Source organism: Macadamia integrifolia, chromosome 2, assembly GCF_013358625.1.
Source record: "Macadamia integrifolia cultivar HAES 741 chromosome 2, SCU_Mint_v3, whole genome shotgun sequence".
Classification (NCBI taxonomy): Eukaryota; Viridiplantae; Streptophyta; class Magnoliopsida; order Proteales; family Proteaceae; genus Macadamia; species Macadamia integrifolia.
This window is the reverse complement of record NC_056558.1, coordinates 31,657,731-31,681,046: the sequence shown is the minus strand read 5'-3', so window position 1 is coordinate 31,681,046 and position 23,316 is coordinate 31,657,731. Positions and strand designations below refer to the sequence as shown.

The 23,316-nt window shown below is 42.1% G+C and overlaps 1 protein-coding gene across 1 annotated transcript; it reads right to left on the bottom strand.

Annotated features, from left to right (window-relative positions):
- Positions 1-781: 781 nt before the first annotated feature.
- LOC122070826 (peroxisomal fatty acid beta-oxidation multifunctional protein AIM1-like) lies at positions 782-22,242 on the bottom strand. Its single transcript, XM_042635072.1, has 18 exons — positions 22,026-22,242; positions 21,759-21,830; positions 19,399-19,461; positions 19,230-19,286; positions 19,014-19,081; positions 18,796-18,877; positions 18,633-18,688; positions 17,573-17,875; positions 17,217-17,303; positions 14,914-15,088; positions 14,626-14,747; positions 13,966-14,129; positions 3,381-3,635; positions 2,350-2,471; positions 2,132-2,253; positions 1,776-1,924; positions 1,304-1,442; positions 782-1,043 (listed from the first exon to the last, which is right to left on the bottom strand). Exons 1-18 carry the CDS (start codon positions 22,117-22,119, stop codon positions 999-1,001), a joined length of 2,175 nt encoding a protein of 724 aa, XP_042491006.1. The 5' UTR covers positions 22,120-22,242; the 3' UTR covers positions 782-998.
- Between the last annotated feature and the right edge of the window lie 1,074 nt (positions 22,243-23,316).

Genomic DNA, 23,316 nt, shown 5'->3' with positions numbered 1-23,316 from the left:
GATGTAGTGGCGGTGGAGATAGTGTGGTCGCAACCACTGACAGATTTACTTGTTGAAGTGCAGAAAAGAGGATCCAACGGTCAATAAGATGCTAACGTGTAATATTCCATTACACAATGCTAGTGTGCAGATCCCACTCTCTTCAGTTATATCTTCTTACTTTCCTCCCGCAGAGGATTTTGTTTAAAGACGAAGTTTTCCTCAACCATGGCATTCACCCTTTATTCTAGGATTCACAAACTCCTATAGGGTTTAGTATGTTCCTCTAGATACTTGATTTACCAAATGATACCAGAATGAAAAGAATCACTTTTCGAGAATAGATTTTGCAAATCCATCCACTGTTGCTGAAGGAAAAATTGATCCTTTGTTTAATATAAAGCTCTGCATATCTCAATCCGAAATAAGCAAAACTCGTGGGCTTTGAGGATGTGAAGTTGCAGTGTCTTTTATTGCAACAGCATGTTCATTATTCCTCAAGGTTGCAAGAAAGCTCGACCTATTGCTGAAGGTCTTACTTAGAGAACCTAGGGATTAAAGACACGATTGGATTGAAGTCTGGTTTAATTCTCCCAAATGTGCCCACTTCAGCCCAGAACTCTTCTTCTTTTTCTTCTTCAACTTGAATTATGTACACCCAATTCTTCACTGCCACTACCCTATTGTACCCCTAAACTCATTGAATTATGCACTCATTGAATTATGCACGAATGATAATTGATTGACAATGTGAAATAGGTACAAGAAGGATACCCATATATTTTTTAATAGGTAAACGAGATCAATTTGAATCCAATTTTATTTTAAGCCCTTTTTTATTGGATTCTTAAATTAAAAAAACGAATTATTCTGAAATTTAAGCCTTCTGAATAATTCCCTAATCAACTTTGTAACCATGTTCATAACTGGATTCTCATATCAATTTCTCAAACTGTTCGAATGGGATGATTGCCACCATATATGCTCCTGGGAAAAAAATAACATCCCAGTAAAGGACTCTACATGCGTGACCTCGAAGGTTGAGATGTCTCAGCAGGTGCTCTCTGCAGGAGAAAAGGGGAGATTAGCTTTTGATATTGAATATGAAGATCAAATTAGCTTTTGATATTGAAAATTAAATAATCAAACGTTAAAGAAAGATAAAAAAAAACCCTAAGATAAATCAGTCAAACTCTTAATAGTGTAATGTTTTCGTGTAAGCTTCTATTTTCAGTGGTTGCATTGGTGGACATGGGGCAGTCTTCAATTATGTTCATCCATGAGATGAGTAAAATTTACAGGAATTTAGCAGGAGAATTCTTACCAAGGTCATGCCCTTTCTTGCTCTTTCTTCCAGAAACTTTGATGGTTTGAAGAAGCTGCCATACACTTCTGACCACTTCTTGAGACTTGTGAATATATATTCAGATCCAATTGAATCAGCCCAAAATACAATACCACCACTGCCATAAAATGGGGTTGGGGAGATAAAGAAACTGTGAGTCATATTCCAAAAATGAGAACTTATTTATTGAGATATTTATCCCTTTATATCCCTTTATATCCCTTAGAAAAGGGAGGAAAATCTTCCAAATGGGAAAGAGAAAAGATGTGCAAATTCAATTTCAAACCCATTGCATAGAGCATTTGCTTGAAAGAGAGATGTTATAGTGCAAATTCATATCAAATCAATCCTATTGGGTATTAATATGAAAAAAAAAGGAAGCAATCTGCTTAATAAGAAGGGGTTCCATCCACTTGAAGGAAAATAATAATTTCTTCACAAGAACACTCACCGATAAGCAGGAAAACTCATCCCAAGAACAGATGCAACATCAAGATCTGATGCTCGAACAACTACTCCTTCATCCAAAATACGGCATGCCTCATTCACAATGGGAAAGAGTACCATCTCCAGGATTTCTTGGTCAGTCACGGATATAGGCTGCCAGTGAATTTACACAACACATGTTAGGAAGTCATCAATAAGATATATATGACATTTTAGTACATGATAAGGGGCTGGACATCAAGCTGTAGGCATATGTAAAATAACTCATGCAAATGCAGACAGTTCACCTTTCAATACTGAGAAGTGAGGAACATTTTTTAACAACAATTTATTAATGAAGAAACAGAAAAAGTGAAGAACCTTTCCACCAGGCATAACGTTAGTAAGTCTTCTTGACTCTTCAATGATTGGAAGCACAGAAGGATCAGGTTTTGGCTTGCTGCCCTTTTCATATATGTAATATCCCTTTCCATTGTTTTTACCTGAAACAGCAAAAGAATTCACGAGACCTAAATGATATGACATAGGTTACAATTGGTACTACAAGCAGCTATCTAGCAGGTGAAATTCCTCAGTACCATTTCGCCCATTTTTCACCAGAAGTTCAACTAATGGAGATTTGAATGAACGATCCGAGTAGGCAGTTATAAGTACTTTCCCAGTTGCTAAGGCAACTCCATATCCAGCCAAGTCCTGAAGCCTGTAAATGTAGCCACAACCAAGTGTGAAACCCCATCATCCATATTGAAAATCATCCAGCAATATGCATGCATACATCCAAGCAGAACTCTATATGCATGGACATGCAAGGGCACATGGATGCAAATAGGATGAATGCATAGGAACAGAACAAATTCGAATTACAGATATCGATGTCTGGTACCCAAGCCACAAGAGCTACAAATATTCTGATGCATTACTCTTCAACTAGCATCTTGTTTGCGCCGAGGAAATGTTCTTGCCACTAGTATCATTTGACTTGCATACAGAGTTTGGCCATGAAAATATGAGGGACAACTTTAAAACGAAGACAAGATGTCAACCAACTGACCCCTCAAGCCTGTTGATGTTGATCAGTAGAAAGATAAATGATGATACAATTTATTTCAAAATCTGAAAGAACATAAATTAGTGTTTGTTACAAAAGTTGGACCATCGTCACCATGTATCTGCATGTTTCCAGAACATTTATTCTGCACATCAATCTTGATAGAAATACTCTCCTTGTGCTAATCATACTCCAAGATTCCAAATACAGATGATACTAATAAAGACTACATGAAATACATCAATTTGGAAAATGGATATGAGAAACAAGAGAAATTGGGTGCTCAAGTTTTAGATAGATGTCAACTCAAGAAGGAATGGATTATATACACCCCAGAAACAAAGAAAAAGATTCACAAATCAAGTTCAGATGGACTTTTTGTCTCTTATGCTTTAATGTAGTCACCCTAGGCTTTATCACCCCACATTATTGTCTATTTGGATGTTTCATTAACTCATTTTTTTTTTTGTCGGAACTAAGCTCCATGGATATGTCATGTGCTGCTATGTATGTCTACAATGGACATGCAAAAAGGATGATGTAAAAGAGCAAGAATGTTACTGGAAAGGGCCCATCGGCATGCCGAAATTGCTGATCACTCTGTCAATTCTAAACACATCCACGCCCAAGTTTGCCAAGAGATGTGCTCCTTGAGTGTATGGGAAGAAAGCTCGGTTCACTGCAAAGCCAATGCAGTTTCCTACCACCACAGGGACTTTCTTTATTAACTTGCCAACTGTCATTAGGTCAAGGATTGCTTGTGCAGAAGTCTTCTCCGTCCGAACAATTTCCAAGAGTGGCATTACATGAGCAGGACTGTTCATCATTAAACAAGTAAGAACTAAACTACACGAAGATTGAAGAACAAAAGCATTTGCATTACATTTCTGCATAGTGGAGAAGAAATGAGATTCCTCATATTTTAGCCAGAGGAAAACCAGCATAATGGTATTGTATTCTTCCCATACTGCACCTTGCTCTTGTGCACAAGAAGCAAACCTTTTTGGGTATATATATATATATATATATATAATGTATAACCAAAAGGAAAAACCTAAAACTCATGCTATAACTATGCTAAAATTAAAAAAAATTAACATGATGCTGTGATTTTGTAAGTATTTAAATATTTGAGCAGGAAAATGCCAAATGATGACACATAGACAATTGCATCACACACAAAAATACATATCTATAGTCAACACCACCAAAGTATATTGACTAACAGGGTGGTTAAGAACATTCTGACATATTCGTTCTTTCTGCTTTCTGAAATCATGATAACTTGTAAATTGTAAGCATTACCTTGGTGCTATCTAAGAGCCGAACAGTTCAAAGTAGCTAAAGTGGCTTAAATTAAATGAAGTTGGAACTTGGTATCCAAATGTTTATTCAATGGAAGAAGAATAATTCCCCAACTAAAATGGAATTTTAATAAGGTCACTTCACTATTCCACAAAGATAGCTCATTTGCCAATTCCAATAATAAGCAGTCCTCTAGATTGTGCCAAGGCAGGTTAACAGAACTCTCCAATTTGACAGCAGTAATTTGGAGGTTAAACTATCACCATGTACACTAGCTCTAGAAATTTCTGTAAGGCTAGCTCATTTCTGGCAGATACCACACCACAATCGCATCACTTCACAAAACCAATGAGCCCCTTCCAAAAATTGACTACTTACCCCTCAATAACAAACAGATGAACTCCAGCTTTTGTTTCACGAGGCAAAAAAACCCCCAAAATGTAGAAGAAATGACAGTTGTATAGAATTAGTGGAAAATGTGATGTGTGATGTGGGAACATGAAAGCACCTCAGTATTCACTATTTTCAGTTCACATTTGTTTTGGAAGATGTAACACTATCTGAGAATCTAGGAAACATCAACAAATTGCTTCATTACTATGCACAAAAATGATTCAGTGCCTCATGTGAAATTTGAAATAGTCAGACTGATACAGCCGAATTGACCACCCAGTATGGCAAGAACACGTGGCATCCAAGGGAAGGACACTTACCGCCCAACCGATAGAGGCCGCAAGGTTTCAGACTATGTGAGGAGAAGATACCCAGATAGGGAATATTCCCCAGAGGGGAATAGGACGTATCCGAGTACGACTCGGGAAGGGGGAAGGCGTATCCGAGGGGGACTCCCTAAACCTTAAACCCTAAACCCTATAAGAGGGAACCAAAAAGGAGAGAGGCGGTACATCCACACACACCATTACTCCTGTAAAAACATTGTTTTTCCGGTCTCTAACTTGGGCGTCGGAGGACTAACCCCGGAGATACCTTCGGGCCTCTGCCTTTTGTGGTTGTGTAGGGTCAGCTCACGGATTTTCGACAGTAACAGATTGACTCCGTCTGTGGGAACAACAGAGTAATGGAGGGGAAGACATACAATCGTAAGAAAACAAGAGCAGCGCCGAGTATACAAATGGATGAGGGAGAACCTCCAGGAGGGCTCCCCCCCTCGACGGAAATCGGCGAAGAACAGGGAAACAATAATAGGAAAGGTTCCGCGAGGGACCAACGCTTGGCCGGATATTCGGTGCGCGGAGATAGTAATCCTCCACCCCCTCCTAGGGCGCAGGAATATGTGACGAAGGAGCAGTTCGACGCCCTTCAGGAGAAGTATGACCGAATGGCCGAGACAATGAAGGTCTCCAAAGCCGTCTCTTAGAAGACTGACGGAGCACCGCGAGGCTCCCATGTCCAGCCAGAGCGAGCTCAAGACGAGGATCGGAGTAGTTCAGGATCGATAAGGTCCGTCCGAAATCCTTGAAACCGAGCAATGAGGGAAAGCCACACACCCAAAGAAAGGATGCGGCATGCCATCGGGGCCAGGCATGAGGAACCACACCAAGGAGACGGACAGAGACATGAGGACTCGGGGTTGAAGCAGATGATCCTAGACCTGAAAGACGAGATCCGGAAGGCAGCAGAAAACCAGACAGGAACTCGCGACCGGACCTCACTAATGACACGACTCTCGCAGATGAGGTCATGAGGGACCCGCTCCCGGTCAGTTTCGTCTGCCCAAATATGACACCTACGACGGGTCTGGAGACCCCGTCGATCATCTGGAAGGCTTCAAGGTTGCGATGCAGTTCCACCAAGTCTCGGAAAACATCATGTGTCGCGCCTTGCCTTTAACGTTCAGAGGAGCGGCAAGGTTATGGTACAACCGCTGCTGACGAAATCGATTCATAGTTTTAGCGATTTGAGTTACTTCTTCGTGAAGGGATTCTCTAGTAGCCAACCCCTTCAGAAGACCACATTGAACCTGACCAACATCAAACAACATGAAGGAGAGTCACTGCAAAGCTACATGAAACGCTTCCAACAGGAGAAGATCACGATCAGAGGTTTAGACCTGAAAGAAGAGTTCACGGCCCTGTTGGGAGGCGTCAAAGATAAAGAGCTAAAAATGTCTTTGGCGAAGCATACACCGAAGAACCTAGCTGAGTTGAGGGCTCAGTGTGATAAGTATATTCAGATGGAAGAAACCCTCCAAGCTGACGAGGAAGCTGAAGCGAAGACAAGGAGGAAAAGGACCTCAAGAGGTGATGACAAACCTTTCGAGGGCAAGAGACGAAAGTCCAAACGTGATCGAGCACCCAGTTCGCCAAAGAAGTTCAAGAGATATGCACTGCTAAACCGGAGACGGACGGACGTGCTAATGCAAATAAAAGAAACCCCAGATGCCAGAGTCATGAAGTGGCTAGGGAAGATGGGACGACATCCTGAGAGACGCAATATGGACAAGTATTGCCACTTCCACAAAGACCACGACCATGACACCGAAGATTGTTGGCACCTCAAGGGAGAGATAGAAGGAATGATCCGAAGAGGATATCTAGGTCGATTCGTAGACCGCGAAAAGGGGGATGCCTAAGACGGCAATGACTATAGGGACAACCGCCAAAGAGATGGTAGAGGTTGCCGTGAAAGAACGGGGCCAGCCCGCAGAGGCAATCACGAATGGAAAAGGGACCGAACACCCGAGGAAGCCAACCATCGCCCCCGTGACGATCATAAAAGCCCAACTAGGGTTATAGCAACTATCAGTGGCGGCCTAACCGCTGGAGACAATTCTATCTCGGTCAGGAAAGCAAAAGCCTATGCGAGAAGCGTGCATATGGCCGAATGGTCAAACAAGAAGGCAAGGACGGGGACGGTTATCTCCTTCTCGGATCACGACCTGGAAGGGGATGCAGACGCCACACGACGATGCCCTGGTAATCACCATGACCGTAGCCGATTGCAAAGGAAAAATGATCTTGGTGGATAACGGCAGCTCAACTGATATCCTATTCCTCGAAGCCTTCCAGAAGATGGGCCTATATGAAGGAAAGCTGAAGAAGGTCGAACACCCATTGCAAGGGTTCTTGGGCGCCCCGGTCAAAGTAGAAGGGTCGGTTGAGTTACCGATAAGGGCAGGCAACGGAGACCGCCAAGTAACAGTTTCGATCAACTTCCTGGTAGTAAACATCACTTCAGCATACAACGCCATACTAGGGAGGGTTAGCTTAAACCTGCTGAAGGCTAACGTCTCCACACCACACCTTAAGATAAAGTTCCCAACTAAGAACGGGGTCAGTGAATGTCGAGGCAATCAGGAGGCGTCCCGTAAGTGCTACGCTGCCACCTTATGGGGAAAGGAAAAGCGAGCAAGGCGCTCCCGATAGAAGATCTACGCGATGATACAAATTATCAGAGGGGAGAACCGACTGAGGAGCTGATACAAGTCGAAACCGAAGAAGGGGATAGTACTTGCCAATTTCAAGTCAGAGCTACAATGCCAAGGCAGCAACGAGAAAAACTCATCTCATTCCTTCGAGGCAATTCTGACATCTTCACCTAGTTGGCCTCGGAATGCCCAGGATAGACCGAGAGGTAATAGAGCATTGTCTGAGTATCGACCCGACTAAATAGCCGGTGCAGCAGAAGAAGAGGACCTTCGCCCCCGAAAGGCAGCAGAAGATAGATGAGATAGAAAAGTTGCTAGAAGCAAGGTTCATCCGCGAAATCCAATACTCCGAATGGATATCCAATGTGGTTATGGTCCTAAAGGCAAACGGGAAGTGGAGGATCTACATCGACTTCACGGATTTAAACAAGGTCTGCCCAAAGGACAGCTACCCCCTACCGAAGATAGACCTTCTCATCGACGCCACTTCAGGACATAAGGCGCTTAGCTTCATGGACGCGTACTCGGGGTACAATCAGATCAAGATATGTGAGGCCAATATCCCGAAGACATCCTTCACGACCGAGGCAGGACTTTATTGCTACGAAGTAATGCCCTTCGGACTAAAAAACACAGGGGCCACTTATCAAAGGTTAGTGAATAAGATCTTCAAGGGGATGATCGAAAAAACCATGGAAGTGTACGTGGATGACATGCTAGTGAAAGGCCTGAAAGCAGAGCACCATATCCGAGACCTAGAAAAGGCATTCCTAGTATTAAGGCAATACGGCATAAAGCTGAATCCAATAAAGTGTGCGTTCGGAATAGCATCGGGAAAGTTCCTCGGCTTCATCGTTTTGGAGAGGGGAATCGAAGCCAACCCAATGAAAATACAGGCCATTCAAGATATGAGGCCACCACAGAATGTGAAGCAAGTCCAAGAGCTCACAGGTAGAGTCCCCACCCTAGGATGGTTCATGTCTCGATCAGCTGATAAGTGCCTTCCTTTCTTCAAAACCTTGAAGGGGTCGAAAAAGTTTGAGTGGACGGAAGAATGCGAAAAGTCCTTCAAACTATTGAAAGAGTACTTGGCGGCGCCCCCATTATTGACGAAGCCAAACACGGGGGATACCTTGCAGTTATACCTAGCTATATGGACAGTGGCAGTAAGCGCGGTACTGATAAAGGAAGAAGGAAAACAACGACCAATATATTATGTTAGCCGAACCCTTTTGGATGCAAAAACAAGATACAGAAAGATGGAGAAAGTGGCATACGCCCTGGTGTTAATGGCAAGAAAACTGAGGCCCTATTTCCAGTCGCACACGGTGTGTGTGCTCACAGACCAACCCCTGAAGAAGATACTATAGAGGCCGGATATGTCCAGCCGCCTAGTAAACTAGGCCATATAATTGGGAGAATTCGACATCCAGTATAAACCGAGAATCGCAATAAAAGCACAGGCCCTAGCAGACTTCATAGCCGAGACAACGCTCCCAGATGAACCCAAAGAGTCTGTCGAGGATCGGGCAGAAAGGACTTGGACATTGTATGTGGATGGTGCATCCAACAGTGCGGGAAGCGGCGCAGGGATTATACTTGTTAGCCCTGAAGGATTCAAGATCGAGTATGCCATACGGTTCGACTTCGATGCCTCCAACAATGAAGCTGAGTACGAAGTACTAATAGCCGGAATAAAAATGGCGCGGGCTTTGATGGTATAGGAGTTAGTGGTGCATAGTGCCTCACAGCTCGTGGTGCGGCAGGTGAATGGGGACTATGAAGCCAAGGAACAAAGGATGGCCGAGTACTTGAAGACGATACGAGAGAAAGTAACAACTTTCAAGGAGTTCGAGGTAAGGCAGGTGCCGCGGGCAGAGAATGCCAGCGCAGACGCGCTGTCATAATTGACCACCTCTGACTTCACGTACCTTGGACAATCGGTGTATTTTGAATTATTACCCCAACCAAGCACCAAAAAACCTCGGGAGGTGTTACTCGTTGGTAAGAACGGTCCTAGCTGGATGGATGCCATAATCGAATACCTAAAGGAAGGAGTACTCCCCAAGGACAAGGATAATGCGGTCAACACGCTTCCTATTGAAGGACGAGACACTTTACAAGATAGGGTTCACCACACCCTACCTCAAATGCTTGAACCTTGCCGACGCTGAGTATGCACTCCGAGAAGTACACGAAGGGATATGTGGCCAACATTTGGGAGCCCGGGCCTTGGCCCACAAAGTGCTGAGGCAGGGCCTATTCTGGTCGACCATGAGGAAGGATGCAGAAGAGTTAATCAGGAAGTGCGTTAAGTGTTAGATGTTCGCTCCCGTCCATTGCCGGAATGCTACAGAGCTTTTCTCCTTGTCAAGCCCGATACCGTTTGCCATGTGGGGAATGGACATCCTGGGCCCGTTCCCCCTAGCCGCGAGGCAAAGAAAGTCTGTTGTGGTGGCAGTAGACTACTTCACGAAGTGGGCCAAAGCCGAAGCAATGGCTATGATATCCAAAAGGAATATAAGAAACTTCTTCGAGAGGGCGGTGGTCTATCGATTCGGGATCCCCCGGGTGGTGGTAACTGACAATGGCACTTAGTTCGCTAATCCAACTTTTGACTCATTTTGTGAAGCCCTTGGCATCGACCATAAGAAAACGTCCGTCAGTTACCCATCGACCAACGGGCTGACGGAGGTAACCAATCGTACCCTGCTTCAAGGAATAAAGAAAAGGTTGGACGAGGCCAAGGGGTTATGGGCAGAAGAGCTACATAGCATCCTTTGGGCTTACCGCACGACTGAAAGGTCCGCCACCGGTGAAACACCCTTCATTTTAACTTACGGCACCAAAGCTGTGCTCCCGATGGAGGTAGAAGCCATGACCCATCAGGTTCAGTACTACGATGAAGAAGAAAACGATAAAGGGCTTTGAGCTAATTTAGACCTCTTGAATGAAGTTCAAGACGCCTCTCAAGTAAGGATCGCCGCCTACCAACAAAAGGTTGCGAGGCATTACAACTCTAAAGTCCGAAGAAATGAGTTCAGAATAGGAGACCTTGTCCTCAGAAGGGCGGAGATATTAGACCCGAAGCATCAAGGGAAGTTGGCTCCAAATTGGGAAGGACTTTACAAAGTCACCAGGGTAATTCGACCGGGGACCTACCACCTGGAGACTACGGGGGGAGACAGGGTACCCCGATCATAGAACTCGAAGAACTTGAGAAAATTCTACCAGTAGCTATAACATGCCTAGTAGTAGTAATGTACACATCTTACTTGGTTACTTTATGATTCTTAAGCACTTTCAATTTGGAGTCATTGAGTCCTCCGCATCATACTTTTCAGAGGATTTTTCATAACATAATATATAAGCTAGTATACGGCAATTTTTTCCAAATAATGGTTATAAAATGTACATCCGTCGATCGGTCTGCTCAAGCCAAGGCCAAGAAGACCTACCAAAGGAACCAAAGGAATATCCCCTGGTTGGGAGAGCGAGCAAGGCCGAGCAGACCCGACCGAAGGAACACCCTCGGTCGGGGGCTCGGGCAAGTTCCACTTCATCCTCCGGTCATAAGGGAAACACCTGCGGATGGGGCTGAAGAAAAACACCTCTTAAGAGATGCGTGGGAGCTTCAGCATTTATGCTCCCACCATCGGACCAGCAACTCACCAGGACCGATCCTTGTAGTGAAGGTTAGCTACCACTTAGTCACTTGCACAAGAGCTTCGGCCTTCATACCCCTACCTGGGGGCTAGAGACCTGTGACAACCCTTCGGGCTCGAAATTAATTGTCGGGATTGCAAAAAAAAAAGAGTACAAGGAAATCTGAAGGAAGAAAGAGGGTATTTCATTCATTCAAGAGGCCCGAAGGCCAAAGTTACAAAAAAAAGCCTGAAGGCCGAAATTACAAAAGCCCAAAGGCCGAAGTTACAAAGATGCCTTGAGGCCAAAGTAAAAAAAAAAGAGGAGCCTCATGGAGCGTCTGTTGGGGGGCGGTCTCGTCCCCAGTAGGGTCGGCCACGTCTCTGTCGAAGTCTCCTCGCCCAGGAGTCGAAGGGACCTCACGAGATAGCTGGACCCCCTCCCCCTCACTGCTGTTGTCTTCGTCGTCTGCGACCTCGATGGCTGCTGGAGCTGCGTCGGCATCCTCCTCGAAGATGAGGCCACTCCCCTCGAAGGATACCTCGGGGTGATGTTCGAGGACCTAGTCACGAACATCGGTAGTTCCCATAATAAACCCGGGGGCGATGGCACGCTTGACCACCTGCCGAAAGTCATCAGAAGACTTGTAGCCCTCGATAGCTCGGTCTTTGGCTTCCTTCAGCCTTGCAGCCATCTGCGCCTCCAGCTCCATGAGCTTCCGTTCGCACTCCTGTTAGGTGCAGATGAGGTCAGCCTCTAGATGCTCCACTTTCTCAAGGACGGTACGCTCGTTGTTGAGGGCCGACTTCTCACTCTCAGACACCTCGAGGTCCCTGGCCAGGGCCTCGGCTCGGATGGTCAACTGGCCCACCTGGTTCCGAGCCTGAAAGAAATCAACAGTTAGGAAAAAAATTTGCAACGAGAAAAGGAAAAATTCAAGGCCGAATGCCGAAGATTACCACTGCCATGAACACACAAGTGCTGGTGATCAAGACCTCGGTTGGGGGCTCAGGCCAAGGCCGTGCAGACCTGACCAAAGGTTAAAACCTCAGTTGGGGTCTTAGGCCAAGGCCGAGCATACCTGACCCAAGGTGAAAACCTCGATTAGGGGCTCAGGCCAAGGACGAGCAGACCTGACCGATGGTCAAAACTTTGGTTGGGGGCTCAGGCCAAGACCGAGTAGTCCTGACCGAAGTTCAGAACCTCGGTTAAGGGCTTAGGCCAAGGCCAAACAGACTTGACCGATGGTCAAAACTTCGGTTGGGGGCTCAGGCCAAGGCCAAGCAGACCTGACTGAAGGTCAAGACCTCGGTCGGGGGCTCAGGCCAAGGCCGAGCGGACTTGACCGAAGGTCAAGACCTCGGTTGGGGGCTCAGGCCAAGGCCGTGCAGACCTGACCAAAGGTTAAAACCTTGGGGCTCAGGCCAAGGCCGAGCAGACCTGACCAAAGGTCAAAACCTCGGTTGGGGACTTAGGCCAAGGTCGAGCAAACTTGACCGAAGGTCAAAACCTCTGTTGGGGTCTCAAGCCAAGGCCGAGCAGACCTGACCAAAGGTCTTGGTTATAAGGCGAAGGCCGAAACCAAAGGCCGAAGGGGTACACGAGAGAGAAAGTAGTTACTCTCACTGAAAGAGCCTCCTAGTGGAAGTAAGGGGGCTGCTGATAAGGCCGAATTGACCACCCAGTATGGCAAGAACACGTGGCATCCAAGGGAAAGACACTTACCACCCAACCGATAGAGGCCGCAAGGTTTCAGACTACGTGAGAAGATACCCGGAGAGGGAATATTCCCCATGAGGGGAATAGGACGTATCCGAGTAGGACTCGGGAAGGGGGAAGGCATATCCGAGGGGGACTCCCTAAACCCTAAACCCTATAAGAGGGAACCAAAAAGGAGAGAGGCGGTACGTCCACACACACCATTACTCCTGTAAAAACATTGTTCTGCCGCTCTCTAACTTGGGCGTCGGAGGACTAACCCCGGAGATACCTCCGGGCCTCTGCCTTCTGTGCTTGTGCAGGGTCGGCTCACAGATTTTCGCAGTAACACAGACTAAAGTTTGTAATAACTTAAATGCTTCCCAGACTAACAAGAATATGACATAAAAGGGTTAAAGCCCAAAAATCACCACCTACTTCATGGTATATATCATCACCTCTTCAATAGGAAAAAACTTTGATCGTACAGATGTTGACATCAGTACTACATTAGTACAGCCAGGTGATGTCAGCATCTTCCTCATATGCTCACTAACTCCTCTTTGTGATTGAATCTGTTTTGAACATTGATGCTCTGATATCAAGACTGAACTTGGTACTCCGGGCATTCATTCAAGTGAAGGAGAAGAAGAAGAAGAAAAAAGGGCAAACTATAACCCCATTCCGTGTGAAATGAAAACAATAAGTATATCAATCCCATAACATATAAGATCTTAAGTGTGCGATACACAATCATATAGAGGAAAATGCTGAACATTCATACAGCCCAAACTGAATTTCGTGCTTATACTGAAATTTCAGTTGATACTGCAGCAAAATAAAGATTGCAGAAAAAATCATGTCCCACCTTTCTTTTCCAGTTCCTTATTATTATCCAATGAATAGCAGGCACCATCCTGGCTCCTTTAACATAATTCATAATATTCATTATCATGTGTCATCTACCTATTTGTGATAATGTTTATCCATGAATGTATTCTACTGAAAAGCGTGTGTTTTTTTTTGTTTTTTGTTTTTGTTTTTGTTTTTTTTTTTTTGTGGGGTGGGGGGGGTGGAGGGGGTTGGGGGAAGAAAAGGATTGCAAATGACCTGAAAAAATGTGCACCAATAATACGATCTTGAGAACTGGTCTTTTCTCCGATTATATTGAGATCAATAGTAGAAGTATTTGTGGCCAAAATGCAACGAGGATGACAAATCTCCTCAATTTCACTAAATATCGATTGTTTCAGAGGAATGCTTTCAATAACAGCCTGCAGAATGAGGATGAACTTCATAAGACAACATCCCAACAATTTCAGAGCACAAAAGAAAATAAAAGCATTTTACATGCTTGATTAGGTCCTTCAAAATCTCAAGTAAAAGGTTTTTACAACAAAATAAAAAGTAGTAGTAGCTATGCACTTAGGAACTAACTGACACCATATGTTATCCACTTTGGGCTTCACCACATGTTGTATATTGAAATGGGGCTTCTGAGACTTCTCAGTTCTCCCATTTAAACATACAAAACAGCTTCCATGATCGCTGAATCTTAAAAGTAGTGTAACACATTCAATTAACTGATAAAGAAGATTTATTAGACATGAGTTAGACATGAATACATCCTGAGAACTCATCTGTAGTGAAGAAAGAATTGAAGCATCCATATTAAAGTCCAATGGAATTCATCAAACAAAAACTTACTGGTTGGGTCACTACTGCTAAGTGCTAACACAAAAAAAGATCACAAATGAGTAGATGACCCACCTCTATAACCATGTCCACGTTTTTAAATTCCGAGTAATCCAATACTCCTTTAAGAATTGAGAGAGCTTTCTCAGCCTTATCCCTTGTCATTGTCCTTTTCGCCACCAGACCTTGGAGATTTGCTGGAACACATTTTACAGTCTCATTAATAAGTACAAAATTCAACACAGCTATATAATATTCAAAATTAATCAATCACACAGAAGTGACTTTGACCGTGTATCTCTTTGGAAAAACCCCATTAATTGTATGGAGCTTCTGTGTGGAAAAAAGAGGGGGGAAAATAACCTTCTACAGCTTTCATCCCCTTCTGCAGGTACTCTGGATTGACTTCCTTGAGAATGACTGGTATATTGCTCAGGATAAAAGCTGTTGCTATGCCAGAACCCATCAGACCTCCACCAATAACAGCAATTTTCTTAATATCCCTCGGTTTGAGCCCAGCATTAGTAACATTAGGTACCTGTACAAAGAATGAGCAAGAAAATTTCATTCAGAAGGAGGTGGGTCGTTTACTCATATAAAACAGAACCAATTGATTCATATTCACCATTTTCAGGTTGAAGTACTACAATCAACATTACTATATCATGCCTTGGTTGCAGCTCCCCAAATACCACGACCAAAGAATCTCAAGTAGTGGAAATATGGTACCATTCAATTCGTAAATTGAACACAAACTACTGAATGGATAATAAAGAAGATTAGATATAAGAAAAACAAGTGATTAAATCCATCTTTGACAAACCCATCAGAACTCATCAATGTGGCTACCAAAATAACACTAATACATCATTCTTGTGTTTATCTCTAGAGTATATAATGCAGATTGGAGAGATGGATCTGTTGGTGGTGGGTTTCCGATCAATGGAAGAGAATAACTTGATCTAGTAGGGAAGAAGAAAGGGATATAAGGGGCTGTTCCATGACTGTGAACAATACCCGTGAACAATAATATGAATAGTAATTTTAGAAGAAAGTTGAGAGAGGAGAGGGAGACGACAAGTTCACTATCACAATAAACAAAATTAATTCCATTCATACAATCCTAGGGATTGGCCATAGGCCTACATATCTTTATAGAGATACAAAGTAGGAAATAAATATAGAAAGAAAGATTGACCCAATTTCCCGATCACAAATTGTATGGGAGGTTTCCTAAACTGATGATAAAACTGAAACTTCCATAGGCCTACATATCTTTATAGAGACACAAAGTAGGAAATATATATAGAAAGAAAGATTGACCCAATTTCCCAATCACAAATTGTATGAGAGGTTTCCTAAACTGACGATAAAACTGAAATTACTGAAAAAAAAAAAAGAACGAAAGAAAGAAAGTGATGTAAACAAGACTATTTTATAGTAATCTAATCCAGCCCAAATATTCCAATATAATAATAAGAAAAAAAAAATCCAAACACGTTAAAAATTGAACCGGACAAAACCAAACCCAAACCATAGGAACTTTTTTTTGGGGGGGGGGGGATGAATACAAAATTCATTACACTAAGAAAAGGAGGGGTGGGATGGGGGTGGTGGGGGGGGGGGAGAACAAACAAGACCATAAACAAATTACAAGGCCCTGCCTTTACAAAGGGAGAGGCAAGGGCCTGCAAAAGGAAAAGGGAAGAACCCCAAGAAATACTGGCTAGAAAGGGAAAAAGCCAAAACACAAATTGACAAACAAACCCATCTCGAAGAAAGCACAGAAACCAGGAGAAGAAGAGTCCGCTAAAAATGGAGGATACCAACCTGATCATATCAAGTTGTCTTGGCAAAGGACATGAACACAGATATCCATACTTAAAGGCAAAAGCTTCTTGTTACTGGGCAGAGAATGGTCCTGATGGGACTGCTTCTTGGGATAAGGAGAGGAGCTTATGTTGCACCGATCGTAGACACGAAGGGGGGGATGAGGGAGAGAGAGAGAGAGAGAGAGAGAGAGAGAGCACTGGTCTGAGGAGCAGGGTGAGCCAGCCCGGGGGCGTTATGAGGGGGCAGAATTGGGCAGGACAAGTGGGATGGGCGGGAGTTTCCAAGGCGAGTGGACTGGCACAGGAACTGTTTTATTTCTCCTTTCTAGCAGAATACTGCATAACAACTGCATCATTATATCTACCAATGGCAGAGCTATACAATCATTTATAATCTAAAACGTTCAAAAAGAAACTTTGATTTCTAATTACTGACATTGACTTCCTGCATTGGAAAATGACTACATAGCCATACTAGAGAGTCTGTGGTTGCTATATCTGACTTTGGACAGTGAGATACCAAAACATACATAATTCAATTATATGTCACAGAAAAGCATATAATTTCTTTAAAAAAATCTTATTATCTTACACATGGATAAAGATTTCTTGACCTGATATTTATGATCAGTCAACAGGTTGTATCCAACAGTATCCATACTGAGACCATGTTTTAAGCATAAGGTCCAACTCTTGTTTGGTCAAAATCCAAGACAATATATAACCTCACAGCTCAGGACTTTCATAACCAAGAAAGAAATGAAAGACAAGAATACAAAACACACAGAGGGACAAGGGTGCAGAAATTAAACGTGCATGCATCCAGAACTTTACCTTAGATGTTGTGCGTTGGGAAAAGAAGACATGAACAAGACCTTTTGAAGTGCTTGATAACACCAACTCATTGAAGACTTTTGCCTCCTGCAATCACCATTATTCAAATAAGTCAGTGATTAAACATGTATCGGAAGCAAAAGCAACTCAAACATGATTCAAGCTTCTTAGGAAAACAGACATGGAAAACAAGTGATTTTCCATTTTCTAGATTTTATGCATGCATTTCCCTCTGCAGAAAAACACAAACTTCATATGAATCCCCAAGATAAGGGACAAATGGATTAGATAGTTCTTGTTACTGTATACAAGCGGCAAACACATCATCATTTTAAAAATATCTTAAAAGCAGATACCTTCAAAACACCAGAATATCCTCCGAAAACAACGCCCTCCTCTATCACATCAAGGCATGCTTGATGCTGGGGCATATTGGGAGCAGTTTGCCTTGCCTGCTGTCGAGCTCTTCTTATCACCTCACGTGCCTCAGATAGGGGACCAAGTCTGTCCGTCCTACGAAGAGAAGATACCCAGGGTTTGACCCTTTCAGCAATGTCTAAAGCCCAGCGTCGAGATACGTTTAACAACTCTTCGGAAGATACAACAGCATCAATAAGACCTAGCTTCTTCCCTTCTTCAGATGTAATCGGTTTGGATGACTGCAGAGAATTATTAGCACAATATTCTCAGCTCTACAATTAAATTTAATTTACATATTAAATGTCCACATGTATGGGAGTTTAAGAAGGGGAGAGGGGAGCTAATTTTGATTCTGATCAAGATCTAATGCCCACTCAAATGGTGGTTTCACTCCGCAATCCGCATTCAGTCCATTTCAATGATGGGATCTGGCTATGTACAAATATTCAAAGCCAAGATGCATCTCATAGCTGGCAATCAGAAAGAGATGAGTTATCACATTACAGTTTTATGATCAGGGTTGGGGTCCACGAGTCTTCAACTATGTTTTATATTGGGTGACAAATCAAAATGTGGATAAGCTATTTTTTATCGAGTTTTGTTCCATTATGCACTTGGACCATGTATGTGATACTAAAAACCTGAATACATATAATCAGAACTTCTCAAGAGAAAACTGAGTTGTTGGAAGAATTGTAGGTGCTTACTTTCAAAGACAAATTCATGGAAGTTCTGATGCCCAATGCACTCTAGTTATAAGAAGATTCTAATTCAAGATATGGCACTGTGGGCATTAGCACTTCATTGTTAGTAGGTTTCCTGAGGCTGAACATTATCCTCACTGTTGATGTAACTAAAGTAGACCATAAGGCCTGGTGGAAGTTGAAGGTTTCCTTTTTGTTTTCCGCTTTGGGTGCTTGAGCTTACATATAGAGTCTTTTCAGCACCGATATCTCAAAGGACTTCCTATAAGATAAGGAAAGGAAGCCGACTTACCAACATCATTTCAACAGCCTTTGACACCCCAACAAGCCTCGGAAGACGTTGAGTACCTGAAGTGTAAACATCCGTTGATTAAGTCAATGTTGGATTGGAAATAGCACAACAATAACCCTAACCTCAAAAGAAAATTAAGCATACAAAAGAAGGCATTCAATACCTCCAAAACCAGGAATCACTCCAAGTGTCAGCTCTGGCAAGCCAAGTTGCGCTTTTGGAGCAGCAATACGTGCATGGCATCCCTGATATTGTTAAGCCAAAGGAATAGATGACTTTAATTATGTCAAAATCTTGAGAGCCATAGTTATAAGAGAAAATGAAATAATCTGGTCATTTAGTAGGGGATGGGGAAACAAACTAAAAAAAATAAACACGAACCAATGCCAACTCTAAGCCACCTCCAAGTGCAAGCCCTTCAATAGCAGCAACAGAAGGCTTTTTCGCATCTAAGTTAGAGAGCAAGGGGGACAAAGCCATACATTAGGAGAAACATCTCTGGATTATTTTAGGAGTTCCAGTTAAGAGTGAATGAAGAATCATCAGATAAACATGATAACACCATTGAATACCCAAGAATGAAAGTCAGTTAAGAACCTTCAATTGTATTGATCAAAAGATCAACTGACACATCAGGCAACCGTGAAATATCTCCTGCCAAAGCAAACAACATAGTGATCACTATCAAAAAATAATCTCTGGATATCTATAACCTAGTCAAGACACCACTCGTTCAATTGCATAGATTACAGGGAATGAATTGTACCATCTTTGTGGATTGCCTGAAAAACACTGATGTCAAAACCACCAGAAAATCTCCCACCTTCACCTGCAGAAGAAGAATAAACCACAATCAGACCCCCATACAACATCAATGATCAACCAACCCAACTTAATTTGAAGACCTGAAAATGTGATCCTATTATGACCCACTAAAGTTGAAATGTTTAAGTGCTCAAATGAGAAGCATTAGCATATAAAATGAATTATTGCCAAATATGGTGTTTGGAAGTTGTGTAATACTTGGCTTCAGAAAATGAGGTATTGTTTGTTATCGCTTGGTGATTAGCTAGCTAAATGTAAGTATAACACAGAACCTAAGGAAAAGGATACAAACATTTTGGAAGCTTAATTAATAGATTTTGTTGGAACTTAATAGCATAACCAAAGAAAACCAGCATAAGAACTTTATCAAAAACAAGGGACTGAAAATTTCCAGAGAGAGACTTAACGCTTTCTAAAAGAAAGAGAATCAAACTAGCATTTAATTAGAAATGGGTAATGGAAGAAGCAAGTGTTCGAAAATTGTTTGGATGATTATTTTATAGAAGTAAAACTGGCTGCAATGGTGAAATCCAGATGTAATTAAAAAAGATGTTGATTTTCCTCCGTCAATTGAGCTGTTGGTTCTTTTATTTAATTATTTATTTATTTTGCCAAGTTGGAAAAGTAGCAATTTAAGAAATAGAATAGGGTACAAGAGTAGTATTCTATGATGAGTCTGTTCAAGGTGAAAGATCCACAGAGGAACCACCGCCCAATAGTGCTTTCAAGAAAGCCAGTCCCTGGTTGGCTAATGTATTCTAGACACTATATTAACTAGCTATCCACTCTGTCAATCAAGACTGCTCCTCCGGTGGACTCCATTCTTTTCTGTCAGGGGAGGCATAATTGTTAGATTGTAAACTGCTCACAGGAAAGAGTCGTCTCTCTTTATTGGGGTAAACAGAATTCTCAGCATAGTGAAAAGAAAATACCAGTCAGACTTCTTGGAGTTTTTTTAGTCATTCACCCTTGGAAAGAGGGAAAGGATATGTGGTGATTTTGCACCTGCCCTATTTGAACTATTTGGAGGCATAGGATGCTTAGAGTAGGAAGAGATCTAGTCATGAAATAATTGATATTCTTATGTTGAAGACTGCTAGACACTAGACAGGCCACCACATTGGAGGCTTTCATGACATCTCCATTGACTATTTCTTGCAACATCGGGATTTAGTGGCCTCCTAATGTGGCAGGCACTCAGATTCATCCTGTTTTGGCTTCTCCAAACCCAAGGCATTAAGCTTAATGTTGATGGTAGTTCCATTGGTAATCCTTGTCCAACTAGTATTGAGCTTCTACACCAATCATGAGTCCCATTGGAATATCTAATTCTATTGTTGCCAAGTTTAAGGTGATTATTAAGGTTTGGAAGTTTGCTTAACTACTGGGTGGATGAACAGAGTCATTGAAGGTGGATCGATGTAGCTGATCAGATGGCTTCAAGCTCATTCAGCTGGGCTGTGGAGATATATATACCTTATTAGGAGAGCTTGGTCTTTGTGCTCTCAAGGGAATTTTATTTCTCTGGGAAGATGTTGTCTATCAAACCTCAGCTGATGAATTGAGCAAAAGGGTGTTTGGGTCCTTACCCAGTAAATAGTCCCCTGTGAAGGTCCATCTTTTCCCAACTGCGGTTTTTCTACTTTATGCTTTTTTATACCTTATTTGTTCTTATTTCCAAACATATCTGGCCGGGGGGGGGGGGGAATAACTATGAGAATGAAAGGAAAAGCACAAAGAGCATACTGTAACTACAAGACTAACTTCAGCTATCTTTGTTTAACAAATAGTTCATGGACAACATCTCCTGCCCTAGGTTTGAATACTAAATTCATTTATTCTATCAGTGAAATAATCAAATCACCTACTATCACACAATACAATGTTTTTGCTCGCTTAATCAGGACATTAAAAGAAAAAAAAAAAGGGGGAGAGGGAGGGGGGGGTTACAAAAATGGCCCCATAAGGCCATAATTACAACTGGACCAAAACAAAGGCTAAAAGATGAAATTACCAAAACAACACTAGAACCGTGAAAATGAAAGTTAAGATAAATAAAATAAAGCAATTGGATATGTATTCCAAGGCAGCTGTCCGATAAAAAAAAAATCCTTCTCTTCATCAAGGTAGGGTCACCAGTCTGCGTATGGTTAAATTCAACTGGCCCTATAATAAAGAGCTGGTAGTAGTTGCGCTTTATCATTATACCATAGGGAGTACCAATGATAAAAACCATGTAAGAACCAACACAAAGCTTAACTACAGGTAATTCAAATAAAAGCAAGGAGATCCAAAAGTTACCGGTCACAACAATAGCTTTAACGTCATCTCTTTTCATCGCTTCTATGTATTTCTCCTTCAAACCAGCGAGAACTGCAATTAAGATAAAAAACGGAAATTCAAAATTCAACAAATGAACTAAAATTGAGATATAAGAAATACATAAAGGAACCATAATCATATCCAAAGCTAAATCGTAATCGAAAATAAGAAAGATCGCGCAACCAGTGCAAATCAATGCGAAATTGAAGTACAAAAAAGAAGGATTAGAGAGCGAGAGAGACTCACTTCGAGGAGCTAACGCATTAACGGGAGGATTAGATATCCTGATGACTGCCACTCCATCGCCCCCAACCTCCATCGTGGTTCGCATGTTCGCCATGTTTTCCTCTGAATCAATTTCCAAGATAGGGTTCCTGAGAAGGATTCCGAAGCTGAATCGTGATCGAGAGAGAGACAGAGAGAGAGATGAGAAGGTATGTATTGCGCGAATTGATAATTATAGCCGTTCTAACCCATTATCGTGTAAAATATGGTGGTCTTTCACAGAAAGGACACAAACCATTTCAAAAGGAAACGTGGTCAATAATGTAACTAATGTAGGGACGCCTAGATTTAAAAGATTATTAATGTGTTGTGCAATCTGAACCGTTGAAATAAGAGACCGAGAAGTTATAGATTTAGCTGATCTGGTTATTTTCCATCCAATGGCTAGAACCCATTGACAGATTGTAGGATTTGTCCTTAAGAAGTGAGAAAGGGTACTAAACTGTCAAAAGACAAACGACTAACAACCACTAAATTGTCAAATCAAAACGACCATCCTTGACGAGAGATTCTGCGGAATTTAAGAGTTGAAAGTTGGAAATCGGAAGGAAGGAGTGTTGAAAATATGTCCATCAAATCTATAAATAAATTGTATATTTATAATTATGATTGTATGATATTGATGGATTGTGATTGTACATAGGTTTTCACCTTACATTTTTTCATAACTAAGGACAAAACTAGACATTCTATTCATATGATCATCATATTGTGTGTGATGATGAATGTTGATTCAGGGACACAAATATGAGTGTACATATTGTGTATGCATTGAATTTGATCAAATAGGAATCTTGAATGGAATGTTGTCAGTTGTTGAAGAACAAGATTCCTTTTGGTAGTCTTTGATTGATCTCTAGACTTGAGAGCTCCTTATCGTTGCAGGTAAATATTATGGGTTTTGGTGTATCACTGGTTGATGTCCTTCGGACTATATATATATATATCGATACATTGGGTTCATAATGCTTTGATTGTGGGCGAAAGAGATGCTCAACACGGGATTCACTCTCATTTATTTGAGGAATATCAAGAGAGAGTATTTGAACATGATTAGATGAAATTCTGGATCCGGTTCACATTTTTCATAATGTTTACAAAATTTTTTCAAAATTATTAATACATATTAATATTTAATTTAAAATATTTTTGAAATATTTTAAGATACCCAATCAGAAGTTTAGATTCTCTATGCGACATTTCAACAAACCTGGGCCATAACAGTTTTATTTCCATGCCTGGAGGTTTGTTA